We start from the raw sequence: 25,997 nt of genomic DNA on the forward strand, positions 1-25,997 counted from the left end.
TCCCTATGTTTTTAAGTCAGAATGAATGGGAGTAGCTATGAAGTAATCACATCACTTATGGGCTAATTTTTCATCACTTATACAGGGTAATTGATAATAAAAGTGCAAATTTGGTATAGAAGAGCACTGGTGGGAGAGGTCTACATTCATTTAAACACCCCATTCAGTAAAGTACTGAAGCATGTGCTTACCTCCCATTGAAGTTGGTGGGTTTTAAGCACATGCTCACTTTCTTGAGCTTGGGTCTGAGGGAGGGGAGTCAGGTAAACAGGGCCGAACGCAGGAGGAGGACGGGAAAGCAGTGTGGCAAACGCGAGTCGGAAATAGCTATTGTGTTCAATATTTTACAGGAGAAAGCTCCACCTGTAGCTGTGCAATGCCCTGCTAATATTTTTAATAGATCTCAGAGCCTCATCTTCAAAGATGTCTGATCCACCAGTGGCTCCGCATGGGGTTTAGCGCAGTGTCAGGTCAGTGCATTTGGAAAGCGTAGCCTTCGGTGCCCGAGCAGGGTGAGGAGAGGGGAAGTGGGGGAAGTGGGACCTGCCTGCTGTCCCCTCGCCTTTCCCAGCTTTCTTGTGGCGGTTTCAGGAATATGCCATTCAAAGGAATAATATTTTTGCTACACCTCCATCCCAGTATGCTGTCTGCAAGCAGCGAGAGGCGGAAATGTGAGGCCGGTAGTTGTCAGGAACTGCTTACTACATTGCTGTTAGGAAGGACTCTGTTTCATGAACGTAAAATCAAAGTACACATTCAGTGCCAGTTTTTTCGCCTAATTTTTACATGAGGGCTGAATGCTCATCTAATCCTGTTTATTTGGGGGCATTCAGCACATAATACTAAATGTGCTTGATTTTTTTTTTATTTGCAGGTCACCTTTTAATGGAGCTGTAAAAGTAAGTGTAAACTGCACCTTCTTTTGTCCTCAGTAAGTGCTGAAGGGTGTAATGCTCAGGGCAGGAGTGTCTCTGGGCTCACATGTGGGAGAAGGGTGGGCAACCCCTAAGCGCTAAGTAGGAGGGTTGAAAGGTAACATGGGCTCTTGTTCATTTGCACTGTCTGTTTGTACAGGCCTCCTCAACACTGCAGATTCCTCCTGGGGTTTTTTTTTTCTTGGGATGCTTGTCAGGGGACCCTGTTGTGCTAATCCCAACACAAACATGTTCAGAAAGACAGTTCTTGCTCTGAAGAGTTTACCCGCTATAGCTAACAGTTCTCCTGCTTGGGTCAAAAAGAGGGCTGGATGACTTATCTTTATGACCTCCAGGTCAGACATAATTAGGAAATAGAGCTTAGGCTGTTACCCCGCATAGGGACGTAGGACTTACCCCTTTCAGAGTGTCTTACAGAGGATCTCGGTCCTTGGTAGAAGACGATTAAATACATTTTCCACACAATGCGGGCAATTCCTGTGGTCCCTGTCTACGATGAAGAAAGTGTGATCCGGATGCGCTTTGCGCGTGTGCCAGAAATGCAGTTGTAAGCCAGATGAAGCAGTCATAGATTTCAAAACCCTTTTTCTTCTGCCTGATTTGCAGCTGTTGCATTTCTTAGCAGTGCACATAAATGGGCAATGACCGAAATGGGGGGGAGCAGTACCCTGTGAAGGCTTTGGGCTGTAATCTGGGTGGGTGCTGGAATAAAAAGTCAGATCTGGAGTCAGAGTGTCTTTCTGAGCTGTCCTCTTCTGTTGCAAGAGCAGCTTTTAACCCCTGGCAACTGCCGCTGCAGATCCTACTCATTCACTCCCTTCCTTGGCAGCTCCTGTTTAAAAGGCAATGTCTGCATATCCATGGTGGTGGGAGGAGATGAGCCTTAGGGGGCTTCACCCCAGAAGATCGGTCCCTTTCAGGCACCAGGCAGGAATGGGCAGTGTCCGGAGGTGGCTGCCAGTGCTCTGTGTGTCTGTCTGCCCATCTGTGGCTGAGACGCCTGGCCTGGGTGCTGAGCAGCACTATTCCTCTAGCAGTTGCGTGATCGCTGACATTGGGATTAAGTTCTCATTTTCAAAGGAAACTTTGTGTGTGTTTATTCTAAGTCACAACTTTTTGGAAAAAAAACTGTTTCACCGTGGTGTTTCCAGGAGGGTGGGAAAAATGCCAAATGGAAGCAAATGTAGTTTTTAGTTGTTGTGAGAAACAGGTTTGAGGATCCGTGTTACAAGTGGCTGCCATCACTGCAGAAGCTGTCTTCCTCTGCGCAGAGCTGAGCTGCCCAGTGTAATGTCAGCATTGCAGGAGATCATCTAAAGCGGATCTGATGTCTTACCTCAGTGCCAGGCATGTGAATTTCTCTGTTTGCTTTGAATCAGTTGCAATAAAAAAAAACTTTTGGCTTGCCCTCAGTGCCTGAAACACACCTTTATGAGATTGCAGGTGATATCATCCCACGTCTGTTGTTTCAGAGCAAAACAGCTTGGATGACATTTGTCGGGTCTGTTCTGTGAACAGGGAAGAAAGTCACGTTAAGTGCTGGAAGCTGGGAGCTCAGAAGGCTCTTGTGCGGGCAGGGCTGTGGTGAGGGGCACTGTGGCGTCAGCGAGCTCTTACATGGAGTCGTGTGCGTATTTAAAAAGTGTAGGCCAGGCTTGCAGGCAGCGGGCAGCTGCCAGAGGGTCTGTCTCGATGTGCTGTCTCCTCTGGGAGCTGCTCTCTGTGTGAACTGGGGCGCGTGGCTGCCAGCAGTAGGAAACGCAGAGCAGGGCTGAGGCGGTGGCGAGCTCCCCTTCCCGTGCTGCTGGGAGGATGGCGAGGAGCCTGAAGCGCAGGTGAGCCGCCAGGCCTGACAATGCACGCTGCAGCGACTGCCGAAAGGCAGAGCTTCACTGGGGGATGGATACTGTGAGGGAAAACCACCTGGCCTAGCTTCATCTCGAAGGCTGCCTGCTCAGTACGGAAACGTCATGGAGTCCTGCGAGGAGCTGTATTCACACACCAGAGACCAACGCAACCGAGGCAAGAGAGACCACCTCCACGTCCTGCACTTGTGTGGAGAAGACAACAGGAGCGGCCTGCGGCAGGAAGGAGCATTTCTCAGAAGCCCTTCCCTTGCCTTGTATCTTCTAGTGCTCCAGGAAAACGGCAATACTGAAGGAAAAAGAAAAATGCTCTTTTTTTGCATAAAAACAAAGTGTTAGAAAAACCAGAAGGTTCGACTGGAGCTTGCTGGGAGGAAACCCTCATGATTCGTGCGAGGACAGAGTGGTTGGTGTGGGACGTTTTGTGTGTAGGGCTGCGTAACGAGGCTTGCACGGGAGGCTGTGCTCTGCCTGTCCCCCAGCTCGGCGGCACTGTGGCGTAGCTTTTTTTTTTTCAGACACTGTGTGAATCAACTCAGGAGCAGGAGGTTGAAGCAGCAAGACAGCTGTTATCCTCTCCTTGGAGACTGGGAAGTATCAGCATGCCACCAGACCTGCTTATATTACATGTACTAAACGCATTCGGTTCCTTTCTTCAGCCTGTTTTTCATCGAAAGGTTAGAGCACAGGCTGAAAGAAGAGGGACTCTGAAGGGCAGGGCCTCCTGCCTAATTATGCATTAGGCATCTTATAATAAACAAATGAGCTGGAGGCTGTCTCCTAAGTGGTCTAATTCCTGTTGTACAAACCCACAAAGGAGTAGTGGTGTTCAGTTCCTGCTTTCTTTTGATGTCCCTGAGTGCTCCACGCCTGAGCACCTTCTCTGCCAGGAAGCCTGCTCTCTGGCCAGGGAGACACTCTCTCACCCTGTTGGATGTGAGACAAGGAGGGGGAGGATTGCTGTTTCCAGGGAAAGTACATCTCCTTGGCAGTGAGCGTTTACCTGGGAGAGCCAGGAACAAGCTTGGGTGCCTGCCAGGCTGTTCCAAACCTGTGATTTGGCGATCGTGGGGCAGTAGGAGGGAGGGCACCCAACAAGAGTGTGGAGAAGCACACCTAAAAGACCAGTTTGTCCAGCTGTGTCCCCTGGGAGTACCTTGGGCTAGCTGGGGCCCAAGCGCTTCTTTTCACCTGCGAACCGTGCCACAAGAGCAGCAGAAGGGAAGAGCAGGTTTGCAGCCTTCTCCCTGTTTGGTCCCTGGCAAGATGCGTGCTTTCAGGAGTGAGCTTGGAGAAACGCTTCCTTAGCAGTAGGCTTGATGGCCGATCAGGACCAAATGAGCATGCTTTCACTTCCAGCTTTGTTTGATGAAAGGCAGCCCACCTCTCCAACAGTCTCATCTTCTACATATTCTTCCTGGCAGCTTCCACCCTGGTACCTCTTGGCCTTGAAACACGTCTTGCGATCCTGCTTTTGGCTGGGCGGTGGTAAAAGCAGGCTGGTGCGGGCGGCATGGCTCTGCTCTGCGGTTAGCTGCGATTGCTGCCGCGTCTGAGAATGACCCGTGCTTCAGCTCATTCCCTGACCCATTCTCCAGACAACTTGCTTTTCTGCACGACCCCACGGTTTCTGGGATCTCTCTTATAACCCCTGGCTTTTAGCTGGAGGCTTCAGGATTATTTTTTCTTTTATATTTTCAAATCGTCTATATTTTCTTTTATTATTTTCAAATTGTTCAGAGGTGCTGCTGGCACTCTTGGCTGGCTTCCAGGTCAGGCATGAAAATGAGCTGAAATCTCCATTCTCTTCCTTTTGGTGCTGGACAGCCAGATTATTGCCTGCCTGAAACTCTCGCTTCCCCGGAGAGACCCCGGGGATGCAGGGAAAGGGCTGAGCAAGGACCTCTGTGTAAGTAGAGCAGGAGACAGAAGTGTCCACCCAGCTAATAACAGTGACAAATGTTGCAGGAGAAGCACCGTCTGTGTTTGTTTGAATTAGGAGAACAAGGAGGCCTTTACAGGGAGAGAAAGGAAAGCACGGTTTAAGCATATTTAAAATTTGAGTTTAAAAGCAATAAATGTTTATAATCACAGAGATAATTCAAATTTACTAAAGCATAGCTTCAACAAGGAAATGTTGCAAGCTAAGGGGTTTGTGATTGCATTGTTGGGGGAGGATGGACTTCGGTGAGGCTATTACAGTATCGCCTTGAAGAGGATGGATTTGCCGACAGGGCGCGTGATCCTGTCCGGTCTCAGACAAGGCAAAAAAAAAAAAAAAGAAATGAGGGAAGTTAAGAAACTAGTGCCAGCTTGTGGCATTGGATGAATAATCTCAAACAGCCATACTGATCTTGTAGCTTTAAAGTTATATAAATATATGAGGGTGAAAAGGAAGATTTCATTCAGTAGACAGGATAGTGGCAGCCAAGAGAATTAGTTTACATTTTTATTAGGCATTCTCATTAAGGGAATGGGAGACCAGGATTTATACTCTTCCTATCTCGTAAGGCTTATATGGGATGTTTTGGTACTGGGATGCTTAAGCATCTCAAACTAATGAAAAGATCATTTCAGGGCTCTTGAAGTGCTTTATAGCTTGTGATAATGGAAAAGATGTGTTTATTTCGGGAAAGATTGTTTAACTGGTAGAGAAATGTGTGCTTGAGGACTGCTAGAGCAATATGCCAGTGGTTGTCACATGCATATGTAAGACAGTACCTGCATCTGTGGATCTAATCTGTTTACCAAGAAACCCAAATAAGATGATTGTGGGTTTTGCCTTAGCTGAAAAGAACAGTGAATTAACCCAAAGAGATTTTATATCTTATGCTAAGAGATTTTGTATCTTACTTGGAGAGATTGTAGAGGTTCTGAGAGAGAGATTTTTCTGTAAAACAAATATTAAATCTGAAGAATTATAAATCGATTTTTATCTAAAGCACTGGAGGTCTGTTTCATTCTCAGTTTTATTGCTTCTTTTTACGCTGTTTATTAATTCATTAGCTATACTAATTCATTAGCTATACATTATTAATGTTAATTATTGTTAATTGTTAAATTTTAATTATTAATGTTAATTCATTAGCTATACATTAAAGTATTCTTTATACTTTTACTACATGCTTATAGATAAAAGCACAAGTTGCTGTCTTTTTATGAATTTTGAATTAAGTAAATTAATTCTTGCTAGCATTTCTTAGTGTCTAAAATATAATATTGTGTTGGTATAAAGCAACTCCGTTAACTTGAGTGACATTAGTTAAGCCTCAGATGAGACTAACTGAGAACAGAGTTCGGTCAAAGGGACTGCTCATTTTGATAATGCTCTGCATAGCTAATGCTGGTAAAATATTCCCTATACCAACTAAATATACTAACCAGTATATACCCTGCATATGCCCTGTTTAAAAGCTACAGATTAAAATAGCTTTGCTGAAATCTTTTCTTCCTCCTCCATTAAATTTGGGGGGAGCATCTCCAGAAAGCATTTGAATAGAAAAATGTCCTGAGTTTTGGGTCTTCATTGGTCTTCATTGCCTCCCTCTCTCCTGCCCTGTTGCAGGTTTCTTGGATTTGCCACTAAAAGCCATTAACAGCTTAAGAGCTAAACCTGCTCATCAGACTGACGAAGGCAGTGGCTAGCTGTGAGAGACCAGCTCTTCCCACTAGATCCCCCCTGGTTCTGTGAGAGCTGGTCGAGATCTCTGGTAAATCTTCAGGAAAGGGGAGAATAGAAAATCCTCCTGTTATATGTTCTGCATGGGATGTTTCTAAAATTATTCCAGCCAACATAAACTCTATCTTTTTAGAAACAGAAGGTAATACTGTGTATTACGCTGATCTCATTTATCATTTTAAGGCTCCTTTTAGTTGACCCTTCGCTGCTGACGTTTGTAACATTTCCCAGATAATAAAACTGAGCAGCTGTGTGACTTTCCGTAACCACCAGGAAAGTGGTCCTCTCCTCTCGGCTCCCCCCCACCAGTTCCCACAGACCCACCGCTGACAGCTCCTCAGCAGTCATGTGAATTCCCCCTCCAAGTTTGGATCTGAGCACACGGCTTTTGGTTCGTTTTTGGACACGTTTTTGAACGCTGCTCTCCTAAGTAAGAATCAAGATTGCATCCAGCTGCTCCAGACTATTTAAATTTTTCTGAATGTGTGTTTGTTCTGGAACAGCCCCACTGAAACGAACAGAGGAGTGGGACGTGCCAAGTGTATCCTTGGCGGCTCTGAACAAATCCCTGCCTGATAACATGTTTCAGTTTGTTGTTCAACAGTGGAGTGAGTTTATTGAAATTTCAATGATCATAATAAGGCTTCAAAAGTTAACGTTGCGTCAGCACGCAGAGAGGAAGTTGAATGTTGTCGTGCAGTCAAATTTCAGACTCGGTATCGCTTGTTGTTGTGTGTGCGGTACTTCTGCCAGAACAGAGACATCTGTAACCTCTCCTCCAACAGGTATTTCCATCTAAAACCAGTAACAGGTCTAGCATAGGGCACCCTGTCCGTCTTTTGGTGCAGGGCATACGGGGGCAGGCCTTCAGGGCTGAGGGAACAGTACCGACCCCCTTCCAGCCAGATCTGTCTTTCTTTAAAATCCCATGCAAGTACCTTTGTCTGGTTACAGTTCCTTGGGATGCAGTGAGTCTGCTGACATAGTCTGGTTTACTTCATCAGATAAGCAAATTGCTCCCTACCTTGGCAGAGTTTATTTTTGGTGTTTCTGAGGAAAGTGTGATTAAAAAAACCAACCACACAGAGTCTGGGGGTTTAGTTTTTGGGGGTTGGGTCTTTCTGGTTTGTTTTTGGTTTTTATTGTTACAACACCCATGTGATCCACTGAAGTCTGGAGGTGGCGTTTGATTTGAAATGGAGGGAAAAAAAAAATAGTTTTATTTATTGAGATAGAGGGAAGATGAGATGGTTTCTTTACAGATGAAAGTCATTCTCACTCTTGGGGGTCTGTAGAATAAATTATTCAATCCTATGTCTTTTTTCTGGATATTTGAGTATTGACATGTATTGTCTCAAGCTCTGATTTAGCTACAAGTTGCAGAAAAGTAACAGCAGTGTCATGTAGCTGAAAGAAAGGAGGAGGCAGGGCTATAGTCTTGTGCTTGACAAGTATATAAAATGTAATGGTCAGGGGACTGAGAGCAAGTAAGCAAGCAAACTCTCAGAGTGTTTGGCTAAGAATTCACTGTGAAGAAGTCAGAGGGTTTTTTATGCCTTACCATTTTTCGGCTTTCTTAAAAAAATGAGGATTCAGAGTGCTAAGCTCAGAAGGAATGCAGCTGCTGCTGCTGCTTGGATAACTTTACAAATGCCCAAGTGTAAAACAATTGTAAATCTGAGTGTTTATACATATGCATTTTTTATGTTAAGGAGACTTCTTGTGGTATCTCTAAAACTGTACATACAACTGTGCTATACTGTATAGTCCCTTTAAATTACTGTTTTTCAAATTGATGGTCCTATTTTTGCCTATGTTTTCATACACACTTAATAAATCCTGTAATATTTTCTTTCTTGTATATTTGCATCATTCTTATGTTATAACACTGGCATTAGTTTGATGTCTTTTCTAGAAAAACAACAACTATTCTCCAAAATTTTTTCTTTTATATCAAGGCTAATAATCATATAACATGTAATTCACTTTAGCAGTGGAACTGTCTTCCTCGTAGTTGTTTCAGGGCATATGTTAGTGGTGAACTTGGCTCAGTGTACAAGCCATAGGTGTTTTCTGGTATTTTGGTATTTTTGACTGGCAGGAAGCTGGGTAAAGACAGTTTGCTCTATAGGTTATAGAAACAAAACATTTGTCTTACTAAAAGGTGGTGTCTCTAAAGTTGTGAAAAATTGTTTAAGATAGAGTGTTGGTCAGGTAGTTAAAGGGAACTTTAGGAACTTGTAGGAGAGTTTAGGATTAAGGTTGCCATGTGTAACTTCAAATTTAGCATTTCCTAGTTTATGAATATTTAATCAATCTCCTCCAATATTTCCTTGTCATTTTCCTTTTCTATTTCTATTTTTCACTGTTGAAATATTTCTAGATTAAAAAGAAAGATTTTTAAGGAGAATTAAACGTTGACAGTAGAAATATAAACACTGTTAACAGATCAAAGTATTTCAGGTAACTACAGCAGATTTGCATCGATATAGTTGTTTGAGATTAACACGCAACCAGCTAGAGGCAGTGTATCATCCTCTTTAGACTTAGTTTATAGTAAAAACATGATAGATTATGTCTATATTGTTATGCAACAGGCATAAATCGATGAAGAAGTACCATGCACAGAGAGGATCGTTGCATTCATTTGACTAGAAACCCAGGAAGAAGAAAATACTCTCGTTTTCAGTAGTTTCTGGTGGTTATGTGGTTATCTCAGGCATGCTCAGAAGAAAAGTTTTATAAACAAAACTTCTCCAGTTTGAATATGAGTCTAAGGTGACTAATTCAACCTGTGTTGGAATCAGCGGTGGTGAAAGATACTTAGGTATTGCTGTCTGTCTGATGAATATTTTCAATAGATATGAAGCAGATAACTATGCCATTTGTAAATAATATTTCTTCCTTGAGTCTGTTAGGAAAAGGACTTTTGTCTTCATGAGATGAAGATTGTCTTCATTGTAAGAAGACTAACAGTCTGAAGGAGTACTAGGGGCATATTCAAGGGAAGAGGAAGAAGATCTCTTTGCGAGTGGATGGGAGGCGTTCGGCTGAGCCAGATGGAGGGAGAGAGGTAGAGCAAATGTAGGCACATTTTGAGAGAACCACGGTTGGTCTCTGCTGGCTGAGATTTTAGCGGAAGACATACTTTCCTTGCATTTCTGAAGGGAGGTTGAGAAGGATGTGAATGGAGTGGGAAGGTGTAGACGAGCTTGAAAATTTGAACTATGAGGAGGCTGGAAACGTACAGTCTGCAGAAGCAGTGCATTAATTTTGTGGACCTAACTTGTCAAAATTAATTGAACAGCAAGTAGGTAAAGGTGGGGGGAAGTCAGTGTTTGAAAGTTGGGATTTATTTTTCTGTTGGATGCTTTCTGATGCCAAATAAACAGCTATGTTTAGTTTATTTGTACTTGGCATATTGAGTGTACCATGTTGTTTTCAATGCAGTCCATATCCGTACCTGCTTCACCTTGTGCCTTGTCTCCATGACACACTGCTTGGAGCTGTGCCTAGAGACTGTTCAGAAGCTAAAATCCAGCCTGTGCCTGTTTGTTAGGCAGCACTTTGTTGAGAGTGCCAAAAAAATTGCCTCCTGGCTTTTACATGGATTCGAGGTGGAGCTTGACCTTCACAGCATTAGAGATTTTCAAGGCTCAGGTATTTGAGAGGTGGCTCCTCTCTGCTCCATACCTGCTGTCTGGGGAGCATGCTCGGGTTTCCGAGGAGCGTCCCAATGGCACCTGCTCCCCGGAGCCCAGCGAGTTCACCCTTTTCTGTGCTCCACAAAGTTCTCCCCCCATCAGACTGCAGGTCTGGTCAGGATTTGCAACTGCAATATAATTGAGCTGAGTGGATTAGTTTATGACTGTGTAGGCAGCTGATGTTTAAGTGACTAATGTAATTCTTGTTTGTAGGAAGGCTTGGCATAGCCACTTAGTTGATGCGAGAAGCACAGAAATGTCAATCTGCAGAGTATATATAAAGCTTTAAAAATGGAAAGAAGAAAGCTAAGAAGCATCGTCAAGAATATATCATCATGATACGCTCCACTTCATATTGCTAATCACTGTCTTTATACCTTCAGTGGTTTAGTGCCTTGTATTAAAGGTGGACTGCTGCTTCTTCCATGGTGCTGATGAGTCAGTGTTAATGAGGTCATGCTGGCTGCTGGAGGTCTCTCCAGGGCAGACCTTTAAAGGGAGGTGCCTGCTCTGAAGTGTTTGAGAGGCGTGTGGAAGTGTTGTAGATTGACTGTTTCAGAGCGTGTTAGGAGATTTATCTTTTCACAAAGCCACGCTTGTAAAATTGCTGTAATAATGACTGAAATTTGTTAACATTTAAAGAAAAGAAGCATTCATAAGTGTTTAAGGCACTCAGGATAGCATGGGGAGCCAAGTGCCCTGGAGGAAAACAGTATAAATCTTCTTTTTATCTTTAATACACAGAAACTTAGGGTGGGCTCCTTAGAGCTGACAAGAGTGACTGTTCCCATTGAATGCAAGAAAAGCATATGGAAAAAGTCAGATAGAAATTACTGGCATCATCACTTCAGCGTCGACTCTCAGCAGGAGAATAGTACCAGATTTTGCAGTCCTTCCCTTCCTAGAATATATTTTAAGCAGTTTATTGCTTTTAGTCTGATTGGAAAAAACCACTGTTTCTGCCTTAGCATTACACTTTTGGCTCCCATATGGCATACCCACGTGGGCCTCAAGTTCATCACGGTCATGTAGTTCAGGAGCGGCACTGTCTTTCAGGTACTGCAGCTGCAGTAAATGGGGGCAACTCTTCTACCCTGTTGTCCTGAATGCTTTTGAATGAATGAGGCCTCTTGCTTCCTTTCTTCTGAAGGTGTGAGGCATGTAATGTGGCAGAAGGGTCCAGTCCTTTCTCACTGAGTTTTGCTGCTTGGGAGCTGTGGCTGTACCGGTGATGGAGGGGTCGTGTCATTCTGCGCCTGCCAAAATGGGAGCTTCATGTAACTGTAATCCCCGTAGATAGTTGTCTACATGTGAACATAGCCACTAATTCTATGTTTGCCACTCTTCTTTTTAGCCACAGAGGTTTTGTAGTTAATGCTAGTGTTTGCTTGCAACAGCAGCTGAAATGAAGATTGTGATTTAAGTGTCACTTGGTTTGGGGCATAACTGCTTCCTTCTGTAGTGGCAGTTCCTATAAACTTGATGTTTCCTGAATGCTTTTGTGAAAATAATCTGCTGAGAACAATATTTTAGGTACTTAAATTAATATTTTGGAGGGGGGGAAAGATGCTACTTGTAGCAGATGATCTTCAACTACCAAGAAGTACAGTGTATTTTAGGCTTACTATCCAAAATGCATGCATCTAAATACATCTAATACTGAGTGCTGAAAAAGGTTATTTATTTTTACACCACGTAATCTGCAGCATCCACAGGGTAGAATTTATACAAAATAAAAGTGAAGGTACTGCTTCCAGTTTCAGTCATGACAGTCTTTCCAGAGCAGGTGGCATCCAGCAGCCTGGGTGTTTTGCCCGAGGTGAAAGTTCTTGCTTCATTTCTTGTGGCCAAAGAGGTTTAAATAAAGCAATTTTGGTGTTAAACAGGACATTGCCGCTACACAACTAGCAAAAAGCTGTATGTCACCCATTCCTCTTGGCCCTAGGCATAGGACACGTTTCCTACGTAGTTCAGAGTCATCTTTCCTTCCATAGCACAGTCAGAGCATGGTCAGGCATTCGCTTTGCAATGAGCTGCACCTACGGAGATGTTACCAGCCGCCTTCTGTGGTGGTTCAAACCCCTCCCAACTCTGCCAGCTGGAGGATTCATGTGAGTGGGGGTCTATATTCCTGCTTCATACTAAATCCATATGGTTACTTGGTATGGATTCCACTGAAATAGGTTAGGGAGAACTGACAGTATCCTGTGTCAGCACTGCTGTAGGAACAGAAATACTCAACCGACTGACTCTTCACTCTTCATCTTTTCCACTATATCCCCCAAGAGGAGGCAATTGAAAATCATTTCCATTCATGTAAATTGTAGATGTGAATACTCAATGCTCTGCAGAATATCTCTGCATTGCCACTAGCAGTTATTTGGAGTAAAATTTTGTGGACAGAACAGTTGCATTCAAGCAAACGTCTGACTTGGTCCACTTCTCTTTTCAGCCCCCTTTAAGATTTTAATTTAAATTGTCCTCAATAAGCGCAGCATTTGAGTGGCCATATGTTTGGCAAAACACATAAATAATTTACAACCGTTGTTTGTATTCATTTTTGTAGTTCTAAAGTTATTTTAAAGAAACAGCCCAAAGCACTTTTTCCAGAATTAATAAATTTTCACATAAATCTAGAAATGCCTGTACTTCTGCTCGGATCTCCAGAAAAGTGCATTTAGTTCATTAGTTTCATGCTGAACTGTTAACATTTTGTTGTTTTATTAGGAGAGAACAAAGAACTCCTGGCTTGTTGAAAATTTGTTACACAAAAATAAGGATGAAAAGGTTCCAAAAGAGCTGATGTTAAGCATTGCAAACTGGATGAAGTTGTGCAGATTGGAAAGATTTACAAAACATCTGGTAATTAGCTTCCAGCTCCTATGGAGTCCTGCCCTGTGAAAGCTGCTGCTGCTTGCACTGGAGGGGGAGCAGGAGGGAGACGCAGTGTAACCCTGAACAGCTAGATCTTTGTGTTCACAAATTATCAGCGGGCTATTGAAGAGTCTCTGGGTACCTCTTTGGAAAACTACCTCCTACAAAAAAAATGCCCGGCATCTCTCCCTTTGCAGGATTGTCTCCTCTGCTGGCATTTGCTTGGTGCAGTGGGGGAGGGGAACAAGCTATCAAAGAGCCGTTTATGACTTTCCCGGCCCGAGCCAATCTGCCACTCTACCCCACACCAGCTTGCTGCGCTCCCCGGGGACTGCGCGGCAGCTGGGAAATGCTGGACTGCGACCGGCTGAAGTTACCTCCCTCTGCCTGGCCCAAAATGCCGGTGGTGCTTGGGACTGCTGTTAGAGCTGGGTACCTGGTGAGTAACCTTCGCCGGGGAGGTACGGCAGCACGCTCGGGTGCAAGGGACCCAGAGCCAGGCCACAGAGTTTGATCCTTTCATTATTATTATCATTACTACTGTTACTATTACTATTACTACTATGTCGCGTGGCCCAGGGAAGGGGGGGAAATGCACCACCACGTACTACTACTGCTGCTGTTATTTTCCAGCACTATTTTTTAAATTTTGTTAAGGAATGTTTAAACAAGAAAGAAAACTTTCCATTTGGATTCGTTTTGTACGTTGTCTCCTGGGAGCACCTGTCCACACCCTGGTTATAGGATAAGGTGTGTTTCTCTGGTTTCTGAAGTTCAGGCCTGTGAACCTTCAAGCATTGAATGGGAATCGCTGAGACCTGGTGCTTTGGTTACTTCTCAGAGACTTGGGAGACTTTGCTTCTGTACCCTGTTCTGTCCCTGTGACTATACAGTCACTTTTATTATTCTGTCTGTAAAACAGAATCTTAACCATTTTTACTGCAGGTGTCTAAGATCCAAATTATATATTTACTACTAATTTTTTTTTCTTTTTTTGTTACAAATATTTAATCATCTAAAGATCAGTAATCAATCCCAGCAGGCTAACTACTAGTAAAAATGTTTATCCTGAATCTGTTAAGTACAATGAGCAGCCTGTCTTAAGTTAATTTTTCTAGCAGTTCTGTACTTCAAAATTAGGCATTTGCAGCAAAGAAAGAGCTTTATTGAGGTAAGTTATCAGAAAGAACATTATTTTTCCTAGATTGCAAATGTAAGCAAATATGTGGTTAACGGCATTCACTAAATTATATCTGACTGCGAATATGAAGGAAGTAGAGTTATGTATCAATATATAATATTAGGACATGTTGGAAGAGATTATACTTCATTTGTATATAACCCATATTTTGCAACGGTAGTCATTAAGCATATTCTTTCCACTGATAAATCATGCTTATAGTCTCAAATAAAAAGCATACACGGTCTGAGCGTTTTCTTCTTGAGGTTACAGCCGTTCTGTGTCCACGTTGTAGTGGTATCTAATTCTTGAATGCAAGGTAACTGGTGCTGCAACCTGATCTATTGGAAAGAAGGGTTTAGCGCCCAGGAGGAGGTTGGTGCTGTCCATGTGCTTTTGCTTTGCCCGAGGTCCGAGTTGCTGTAACCTACTGCAGGCAGTAAACTGCCCCTTTCCTAACAGCTGCCTTGAATCTGGGCTGCGGGGGAAAATTACATTTCTTTGTAATCATCGTCCTGAACAGACAGAGGTGTAAAAAGGTGGAATGAAATTGCAGCATATCTTAGTCCACTGGTACCGGTAGTCCGAGCTCTACAGCAAAGCTCTGTGTGGGTCACAAATTTCTTAGCTCATCCTTTAGCGGTGGCTGTCTCAGAGGAGGGGTACAAAGCCCTGCTCCCAAGGCTAACCCAAACAACTTGTGCTCCAAACGCTACAGCTGTCTCCACAGCGAATGTTCCTTTGGAAGAGTTACTCATTAAATTAACATTGTTAGAGGGAGCAATAGTTGGGCTAGAGCTGGCTTTTCAATAAGCAGATTTTACTGAGTGTGACTTGTTTCACTTAGATGTTTATTGACTTTTTTTTCCCCTGGAATGATTATTATTTTCACATTTTTCTTTAGCGTAGTACACTTTTGTGGAGTAAAATGAACTCATATCAGACATTGATTTCTGTGTATTTGTATGCATGGTGCTTTCTCCATTCCTTTGAATTGCTATGCTTTTGGAACTAAAGCTGGCATTCACAGGGTTTTTTAATGCTTTTAATACACAAACTACATTTATATCTACTCTGTACCAAGTGTTGCTTCAGCTGTCTCCAATTCTGCATTATACAAAACAGATTCCTATCCTCAGCTGCTTTTGTTTTGAAACTCTCCAAATATACATATTGAGCTAGTGAAACGTACATTGTTGGGCTGATGTTTTAGCCCCTGAACCAAGTCTGCCTTATGCTCGGTACAGGACAGTTACTGCTCATAATGTTGGGTCACTGTACAGCTTATGTACTGAATGGACAGGGTGGAATGGTGAAGAGACAGAGAGAGGATCCTGAGCCTCTACTTTGATAAATAGGACACTGCGGATCCAGAATTGCATTCACAGAATATAATTCCAGCATGTTTTAAGCCAATTCAGGTTGAGCTGCTGCAGCCCCCCACTTCTGCCGTGCTCCCCGCTGCAGCTTCCCGCTCCTGTTCTTGTGTTGATGCTGGCGTCCGTGCCAGTCTGCAGCCAGCTGCTGCTTCCAGGAGCTCAGGCAGCCTGACAGCAATCCTTGGTTACTTCCCAACCCGCTCAGCACCACAGAGCAACTCAGTATGTGACTTCACAAGCACCGCTGCAGGTGTCACGGGAGGGGAAGGAGTAAGAGGAGGCACGGGGCTGGTTTTGCTGGGGTTAATCGGTTATGGGACAGCACTGGTCACCTTGCACTCAGGTCTACTGGAATGTGTTATACCCCAGAGGTTTGATTTAGACATTCAGATTGGCAAAAGCTTATTCACAAAATTATTTTGTTAAAAGTACAAAGGTAAAAAAATCTAATATCAAATAATAGATTAAATATATAAAAATTGTCAACAAAGATAAACTCATGCCCTGCACTGAATGTGAAGATTGTTGTCATTTTGCTTTAAGCGGAGTTTAAAGACTGTAGCCAGAGCTCTGATGATCATTTCACACCATGAATCTTGTGAAAAAGTGAAAATCTCATTTAATCAATCTTCAGTGTAGGAAATTTTGTTAACCAGTGTGGGAACAGGACCAAAGACAGCTCTTCTGAACATTGGACCATTGCGTTGAACAGGGTTCTTGGTTTTTGGCTAACCAGATTCACGCCCCTTCAAAACAGCTAACTTCTTTCAATTCAGATGAAGTAGCTTGTGACAAAAGCCACGTAGCGACGCCAGACATGTTCGGAAAGGAGCCAGACTGGAGAAGTCATCCTTATTGTGCTGGAGGTGGGGAAGGTCTTTGTGTATGAACTGGGAAAGGTCAATTTTATTTTTGAGAAACACAGCCTTTTACTAGTTACAGAGATTTCCATCAGACTTCTATGGCTTCAAGATAGGCATCTGACACAGGGAGCTGTGGTGCGGCATTTTCTGTTTTGTTAGGCTGTACAGTGTGATGTGGAAATGGATGGAGGCAAGAGGGAGGAAGTTATTTAAAAGTAATAATAGAATTACGTTTGGAAGAAAGCCTGTGCTAGAAGGTTAGAAAGACTGAACTGAGCACTGACTTAGATGATGACAATACAGACTTCTTTTGAGGGAAAATATTCAGTGCTTGCTACAGGGCAACATTCAGGAAGTTAGTATGAAACAACTAAAAGTATTAAGCTAATATGCATGTATTAAAAATCATTAAATCCCTAAGTAGGTGCTTCTTATGCAGAGTGTTAATGTGTTTTAATGGAAGCAGGCTATCCGACTGACTGGTTTTGTCTTTCTCCATCTCTGTGTGGCAAAGCTGTAACTTTGTTGCTGAAGTTGAAAGCTGATTTTTTAGAGAGGGAGTGGGAAGAGCAACTTCTAGCTAACTTCCAGCTGTGCCGGAGAAGCCCAATCCTGGACATCCCAGAGGAGGAGGAGGTTCCACTCTGGTAGCACCAGGCACGTCAGGTGTTCATCTTTTTGACAGGTGGATACACCCGCATTTCAGTGAAGGTGACTTCCCAGCAATCCTCTCTTTCTTGGTCCTTGATGAAGTCCCTGAATAAATCGTGTTCACTAAATTGCACTTTCTCCTTTTACGATATTAGAAGAAAGTTTTTCCACAACATTAACACCATTCACAAGTTTAATCATGGAATCTGCCTTTAGGCATGAATTGTCAGACTGTGGTGATTCTCTAATTCGCTGATATGCTTTCTGTCTTGAAAAGCACTGTTCATAGGTGGAGTTCCTTTCAATTTTTGGCTGAAGATACATTCCTTAAAAAACAAAACATAATCCAGAGAGCAGCAGAAGATTTTTTAATACATCGGTCAGTATTTGAAATTGCCTAATGTTTAGGTATTTGGGGTAGATTGATAGCTGGGGACTTCATCTGAACAGCTGTAGCTGACTTTCAGGCTTAGTCTGTTGAAAATTGCCCGGTTATTGTTCCTAGGCATGAATCTTTATAAGTTTACTACAGTTTTAAAGCCAGTTGTATTTTTAGATTAACTAGATCCTTTAGTGAAATTAATTGTTTTAACTGTTCTTTCTTCCTCCGTCTGAAGTGTGAGCGTAAAGGATGTCAGGAATAATAGATTTTCTTTATTGAAGTTAAAAGTGTCATTGAAAATACTAGTACGAAATCCTAAACTGGGTTTCTCAGTGTCACTTAGCTTTTTGACATGAAGATTTTGCAGTGAATGATGGATGTGACTGATGTCTAAAACACGTGGATGCCACAGAACTATTGAATGAGCTACTAATAGTGTAATCTCAGTCCAGTGGGTAAGGTGATGGCTTGGGATTTGGGAGATTTACATTGCAGTCATACTCCACAGCACACGTTTTCTGGATGACATTAGGCAAACGATCCTGTGTCTGAGTGCCTCCATTTTGTGTATTTGTGGGCAGACGCCTTAAACTAAGGCTGCATGATTTTTCAGGTACCGTGTGATTTTTCAGTATGGATTGCTAGCAGCAGTATGGAGGCTATAACATACTGAAGAATGAAATACACGTGTATCCCAAATGAGTTTTGTTTGTGTTAGGGAGTTGAGAAGGATCCTCTCTCACGGAAGAAAAGCAAAATTTGCCATGTTTGCTAAATACAGATTCATCAGTAATTTTGAGTGGAAGGAAAATGTGAACTGTATACCCGGTAGACAAATTTCTTTGATGAAGTGATTTGGCCTTAATAGAAATTGGGCTTTATACCAACAGCAAGAAAATAGCACACGTTTTGCCACTAGTACTACTAGTGTTTCAACACTGATGACAGGGAGCTGGTCTTTTATTTTATGCTAAATTACGGCTTCGTTATTATGAACACATGGTGAGGTAGCAGGAAATGTTTCCCTTTACTGACTGTCCTGCTCTGTGTTTTAATAGGGAGTATGGATAATTTCTCTAGTGTAGGCATGTGAGAGAGACTTCTGTGCAGATTTCAAGATATTTAAAATAAACCAAATGTTCAGCACAAACTTTCTTCATGCCTGTAAGTCCTGTGATTTCTCTGTTTTCAAGAACAACTCATGTTTGGTAAACTTTTTATGTATTGCCTGGGTAGTATATATTTACAACTCCTCTGTCAAGAGCATAGACAGAAACAATCTGATATGTTTTGTTACCTGGTTTAAATTCAGTATTTCTGCTGTAATTTAGCGAACTATGTTCTGGGGTTAGTTATTTTTCAAATGAAAAATTACAGGAATTCTGCCTCCACAATTGGCTACGGTTGTTCTGAAAGATGGAGAGAACCTGAGCAGTCTTCTAACAGCAGCAAGAAGGGTCCTAGGAACCAGCAGGAATACAAAGAGGAAAGTAAAGTTGAGCTATTGTAGCAGTGAACTAATTTAATGGGGCTTTTGGCAGTGGAAAAACTATCAGCTTTCCAAAATACATTAGTTGGGTTATCTACATATTACAGCTTTGATGGAATTATCAAATGATTGTTACGCAGCTTCCTTTAGTAATAACAGTGTGTATTCTTCTACTGATGGCAAGTTTAGCGCTGGAGATTTTAATCGTCTAAAACACTACAGTCTGGCATCTTGCTCTTTAGGGTGATTAACAACAGATCTGCACTTGGTTAGATTCCCCTAATGGTACAATTTGATGTGAACCAAATACAGCCACATGATTACATTTCTAAGCCGGACCGTGCAATTTAAAGTTTATGCCCTCTTTATGCTGGCTGCAGGAGGACAAATGATACCTGATTAAGCATAAAGCCTGGTCTTACAAAGCTAATCCATTGACGTTTTTGGAACATACATGGTTTGGCCAAGTGAGTTTACGTTGGATCAGCACTTTGCTTTGAGTAGCCACGCCGCTTTTGATCTGGTAGGAGGAGCTCTCAAGTTGGATTTACTGTTGCATCGAACCATGGCCTCAGGCACGAGTCCTGCACTGCTTTACAACCAGCTGAATTAGCAGGGGATCCATGAGTTAAAAATAGGCTTTTTTTTTCCCAGCAGTAATTTCTAGATTTCAGTCTTAAGGGCATGATAGACTTTAAGGGAGTGAAAGAAGCAAAGGTTTGTACAGTGAACTAGACTCTGTGTATCCTCAGTTACACAGAGTCTCTGTGGATCTGCTAGAAGCAGTAAATAACCTTTTTCAGCAAACAGATGTAGCAGTTCAGTGGCAGGTAAAATAAGAACAGTTGTAGCTATATAAAGAACACAATAGACTGAAACTTTTTCTTTGTAAGAAATTGCACATAACCTGGAAACCTTAATAATAGTGAGTACCCTATCAAAAAGCATTTTCAACACGGATTTGATATATTGCTATAGACAACCCACATGTGTCCAACCCTAGAAAAATGCTGTAATCCAAAAATTAGGGCTATACTTGAGGCTTTTGCTAGTGAAACCAGGATGCTTTCTGTGTATAGAGGATGTACTACCCAGATTCTGTAAGTAGAGGTGCTTACACACTGATAATATTAATGCTGAGAATAAGTAGTCCAGTAAGCCCTGTAAACGAGGCATTGAAAAATAAAGAAAATGTAATTGCTGTCCATGCTTGTTAGTTTTTAAAGGTCACAGGACTGAAAGCCACAAACGTATGTCTTTTAATTAATGTTCGTTTCCTTTCTTGTGCTCTGTAACCAAAAATACAAGAGCGCCTCCACAATTGGGAAAAGAGGATTAAGAAAAAAAGTTAATGGATAAATTTTCTTCCAAATGTTGAAAATATCGAAGCAGGAAAATAATCTGAGCATCTTTCCATTCTCATGTTTAACGTTAAAATACAACTACTGGTAAGTGATTTGTGCTGTCTCCAGGCTTCACAGAGTAACAATGAATTAACTCTCAGACCGCTTGCACCATACAGAGATCCTTCGGTTCCTGGTGAGATTTTTTTTTTTTCTTTTTTTGTAGTTACCAGCAGCATGGCAGTGTGTATCTATATCTAGATAAAAAGCTCGTGTGCTACAAGGTAGCGTGTGAATACTGAGCCAGACAGCCCTTTCTCACTACATGGAGGGTGAGGAGGATTTTCTGAAGTACTGAGCTTAGAGGCTTGAGTTAGGAGCCAAGCTTCCCATGCAGTCAGGTGTCACCAGAGGGAGTGGGAGAACCTTGGTATTAGGGAGTATTTAGTGCTTCTTGCGCTGCAGAGAGTCACTGATCTCTCTACCCTGATTGTCTCGGAAGTCTGAGGTGCAAACATCGGCATCCACACTAGATACCCTACATGGTAGATATGAGTCCTCACCTCTGCGATAACTGAAGTTACCTGAGCCTGGGGCTTTCTCCTTCCCCTGGAGATGAGTTCGTCAAGCTCAGAAGCTTAGCTGGTGAGGCAGGCAGACCTACTACAGATGGGATCTGTGTATTTGCCTGAATTGTATATGCTGGTAGGATCTGTTACAGCCCCGTTAGCCTCTAGTGGCACAGTGCTGAACTAGAACATCATCCAACAGCTTTAGCTGAGACATTGCTGTCCAAAACAAAGCCTCTCGTGCTGATAACGTGCTGAGTGCCTTTCTTACAGCAGGATTTGTAAAACTCAATTTCTGAAGCTGTGTTGCGGATTTTGCAAAACTCACTATGTAGCTTTATGAAGTGGATTTTCAAGCATGAGGTTGTGGAACATTCTTCTTTTCCTTAGCACCTTCAGTTGAATTAAGAAAAATCAAAAAAGATATCTTACTCCTTTCTTAAAGCACTGTCTTCACTTACATTGCTGTAAAAATTATAATTGTACCATTGTGGCAGAGTTGCTGCGGTTGAGCAGTCTGTGAAGAGCTTCGGGAGTTTTACTTTTGCTGACTGTCATCTGGAGATGAAAGTTTGGGGAGAATGGGGGGGCCTCTCTCCTTACCTAACTCTCACTCCAGGTACCCCGTTTGGTTTGTTAGTTGCTGCCTTTGTGACACCTGCCTGGGCATCAGATCTAAGGGTGGGCCTTTGAAAGGAGAATGTAGGAAAATATTCCACCACTTAAATCTGTGCTACGTAGGCACCCTGATGGGCATCTTGGGATACAGACCAGTACCTTTAGTTTTATGGTACCAATGACATTTCTTATAAGACTGTTTTAGAGTCTGAGAGACTTCACTGGCAGGAAGCTTCCTAAAAAACAGATTATGTTTTTTTCCCCTCAGGTGTATCCTATTATAGACCCAAATTGTTTCTCATAATAAAGCATAACACAGAGTTAACATCAAATCTAGCTAAATTACATTTTCCTTCACCCTTTTTCTTCTTAATTATCACAGTCTCAGTACAATGAAGTTGCATTCTGTCACCGAAGTTAGAGTCCTGTGTTTCAGAGGAGTGCTGTTGACAGGAGAAGCGCATTTAGCAAGTGCAGGAAGCAGCATGCTACTAGCATCATGTTGACTGGAGATTTCTTGTCCCAGTTTCTCATCCTGCAGCTAGTTCCATATGGACAGCTTTAATGCATTTTGATTTAGTGAATTGTAACAAATGCTGAATTCTGATTTCTGTAACCACTGCGTCAGGACTCCAACAGACTTCTGCTGGTGTGAACGCTGCTGCATCCGTGTGAATGCTCATAACACTGTGCTGGAAAAGCTGTTGTTCATCTTTGTGAAGCCTGAGAGCCAGGGTTCAGCAGAGTTAGGTTTAAAGGATCTGCTGTGACCCCACGGGCCCCTAGAGTTTAACCTCAAGTCTTCTCAAATTCACCATCTGAAGTCACACTTATAAATTAAATCTGTGCAGTGGACCAGCTGGGATGGAGCATGGTTATAAATCCTTTATCTTATCTGGATCAGGTATATATTCCTCAGTGAAGTGCCATAATGAATATTTACTTAGAAAGCAGATGTAGCCAGTTAACTTTATTCTGTCAATTTATCTAATTTATTGAAAAAAATCAATTCAGCTTTTACGTATGAAGTAAAACCCCTTAATTTTGCAAAGAATATTTTGTCATTTCAATTAATTTGCTTTGTTATTTTGTCTGAGATTTTTTTAGCCCGTATTTTAAAAAAGTAATCAAGTGGTTCTTTTATTGAGAATATACTGGTGGTGCCTTTACTGAATTTGTGATGTTCTGTAAGCTAATTTAGGAGGGCAGCAGGCTGGTAGCAATGAACTGCACATGTATGCTGTGTAGCCAAAACACTGAAGTTGTCATCAGATCCGTTGCTCCATCAGGATTTTGTGTTTTAAAGGACAGAATAGAGGAGGATTTTGTGTCCATATGGAAGGAGCTGGGTCTTTCAGACCCTTTCAAGGAAAGGGAAGAAAACCATGGGAATTCCCCATTGTAGCGCTCTGCCTGGGTGTTCTGTCCAGTGCGGCAGACAGCGAGAGAGATTCCTAGGCTGTCACTCACCACAACTCTCAAGGGTTAAAGTGAGATGCTTGAAGCCTATGCTTGCAGTAGGAGAGTGAGCCTCTTGAATAGCAGGAGAACTGGGAATAAAGAGCTCAAGTACAGCCCCTAAAAGCACCTCCCGTGCCAGCCTCTTTAGTGCCCAACAGAAGGAGGAGAGTCTTTCTTCTGAGTGTATCAATGAAATAGAAAATTGCGGACAGGGTAAAGCTTCCTTATTCCCAGTTTTCAGTCCGGGGTGTGTATTTTTTGCTGTCCTCTGTGGGAACGAAGAAGTTAGAGTCACACCAGGGAGTCGCAGTTCCCTCCTTGTGGCTTTCTGCAGCGCTGGGATGATGCTCTGCGGTGATGGAGAGTCGAAGGCAGTGACTCCAGCAGGGCTCCGGCACTCGCTTGCAGCTCGGTACGCAACCGAGGTGTTGCCTGAGGCAGGACTGCGCTTTCTGCTCTTCTCTGCAGTCGTCCAAGTGGGTGTAAGCCCACTGTCCTGTCCTTGTGGAAATCACTGCAGAGGCTGAGGCTGCCGTGAATAGGTCTGGTGTGTTTTGCTGAGCCTTAGAGGGCGTAGGTTTGTTTACTTCCAAAAAAGATTACCTTGATATGTATACAAAAGACAAAGTAGGGTATGGCTGGCTGAGGATGATCCCCAGTGGAAATATACAGGTGGTAGAAGCCAAGTGTGATGTCTTGTCTCTGCTCTTTAATCTCATGTCTCCTCACACCAATAATGTAGTAATTGCGGGGATTTTCAGGTTGCTAATGAAGCAGGGGTATCTTGTAGACCACTGGAAGTGAGACACCACTTCAGCTGTTAAATAGAAACTTCACAAATCTCAATCAGATGTAATGAAATTGTTCAATTTAACAATTTTCTCCTTTATCTGAGTGCAGTTATTGTTACAGCTTTGTGTTACTTTTGACATTGCAGAAATCTTTTCTCGGTAGTAGGAGGGGTTTTGAACACAGCGTTTTCTTCCTCTTACAAGGTTAGGAGTTCCCCTTCTCACGTTGTAGCCTGATCCTTTTATATATTGCTAGCGGTAGCGTAGAAGAGGATAGCAGATAGTAATAGGCAGAGAGTTATTGCACTTAGCTTCTGGCTACTAGCTGATAGATGCCCTGGTGCTGACGTGGTGAGTGATTACCAGATAGTTTGGCACCGGACTGGTGCCGCACTTAATTGTGACTGATTCATTGGGCTGAAATATGTCACTAATATAATTCAGCTATTTCATTAATCTGATTGAATTGCATCCAGCTGTGAGAGGTGTATGAAAGAAAGGTACCTGACACACAAGGCAAGAGCACTAACCTCTGCATTAAACTATAAACCAGTCATTAGGACATCTAATGCTGAAATTGAATTGCTCCATAGAAATTTGGTTTCCAAGCACAATACTAATTAGCTATAAGCTTGATGAATGTCAAGAATTAATTAAAACATTTCAGTGGCCTGTGTGGGTTTTAAATATTGTCATTATTGCCCCAATATTTTCAGTTCTTACACTAATTGCTTTTTAGAGAGCATGAATGGAATTATCGTCTGGAGTGACTGAGGGTACAAACGGTTCATTACATCATCGAAAATGGACCTCCTTGCCTCTGGATTTCCCTTTTTTTCCTAAAATTTATCTACTGTTTTTCTTCCACTTTTGTGCATGCATTGCAAATAGAAAGGTAAGGTAATCTGTGATTCTAGACCCAAACTTTGTTTTGACAGCACTTCTGGTTTTTCTTTCTTGGCTGTACTCTGGAGGCCAGCATGCCGTTGTTACCTACTTTCATTTTGGCAACAGGAAAATAGCTACAGCTTCATCAAATAATTTTTTGTTTTTAATTAAACAGGATGTCAGCCAAAATCCGTGATTATTTTGTCCTGTTAATGAAAGGCCTGCAACAGTTTAAACATTTGGTACATGAAACGTCCGCAAGATAAAAAACATGTTGGGAAATTATGAATTGAAGGGAAATTCATAATCAAAATCAGCTTTGGGTTGTTTCTCAAATGTGACCTTAATGTAAAAATAGCTGAATTTTTGGTGTGGGAATTGCAGATGCATAGTGCAGACTGCTCATATTCCTTGTCTCTGATGAGTGTCTCCACATGTTTGGCTACATAGTAAGGATGAATGTCCAACATGCCGTGTTACAGACTACGGGCATGTGTATGACAAATACATGATGTGACATGACATGGGAAGAGCCTTAACGCTTGGAGGGCTTGTAGGGAGGCTCCTCTGAGTGTCGAGCAATGCCAGAAACCACAAACTCCAGGCTACAGCTTGGTGCCGTGCCCTGTCGCTTGCTTCATGTGCAGTCACATATGACAGTCCTCAGTGCCTGTTCCTTGGGACCACAGGGGGAGAATGGTGGGGACGCTTCACCATGTGTCGGTGAGATGTAGATGCGGGGGGCTGCCGAGGTGGGGAGAATTGAAAGGATCTTTCACAGTGCCGCATTATTGACTTGTCTGCATAGATGTGATGAATCCACCGTGCCTGCATGAGCTCAGCCATGTTGTTTTCCATAGCAGTCAGTTTGGATCTCGGCGGTTCAGATTCAGCACCTTTTGCGGAAGGTGAGGTTAGTTTTTTACCCTGAGACTTGCTTACAGAAATAAGATTGTGCTTTGGTTTTTTTTTGTGAGGAGGTTAGAGGGTTACTTTGTGATAATGGCATTAAGTATGATGTCTCAGAAGTTGAGAAAATGCTTGTTCATTACTCCTTCTTTCAAAGCTTTACTTTAATAATTAATTATGCAATAACCCTTCCCCTAGTGAGAAATATGTTCAGTATTGTACTTCTTAAAATAAACTATTTCTGGCTAGTAGTCTCAATGCTGATTGCCTAGAAGTATAATACAAATATATCCTGAAGAAAACAGTTATTTGGATTAACAGTGCTGTAAGAAGCTCAATTCCAGGTTACTTGATTCTGTCTCTCCCATCCCCAGTTTTCCTGCCCAAGGGTGTAACATTTCACTCTAGCCTGTGAAA

The 25,997-nt window shown here is 42.5% G+C and overlaps 1 protein-coding gene across 6 annotated transcripts in view; it reads left to right on the forward strand.

Moving 5' to 3' along the window:
* The window catches only part of UBE2E3 (ubiquitin conjugating enzyme E2 E3), a 58,850-nt gene that overhangs the window by 26,717 nt on the left and 6,136 nt on the right, over positions 1 to 25,997 (forward strand). Inside the window, exons 2-3 of one of the 6 annotated variants that reach the window (XM_075153367.1) lie at positions 875 to 899; positions 25,480 to 25,579. The exons of 4 other annotated variants lie outside the window; for them this stretch is intronic. In XM_075153367.1, the coding sequence (XP_075009468.1) occupies positions 25,485 to 25,579 (95 nt within the window). In that variant the 5' untranslated portion in view covers positions 875 to 899; positions 25,480 to 25,484. The remainder of the gene's footprint in view (positions 1 to 874; positions 900 to 25,479; positions 25,580 to 25,997) is intronic. One more of the 6 variants, XM_075153366.1, reaches the window with a different exon arrangement.

The sequence above is a fragment of the Calonectris borealis genome, chromosome 6 (genome assembly GCF_964195595.1).
Source record: "Calonectris borealis chromosome 6, bCalBor7.hap1.2, whole genome shotgun sequence".
Classification (NCBI taxonomy): Eukaryota; Metazoa; Chordata; class Aves; order Procellariiformes; family Procellariidae; genus Calonectris; species Calonectris borealis.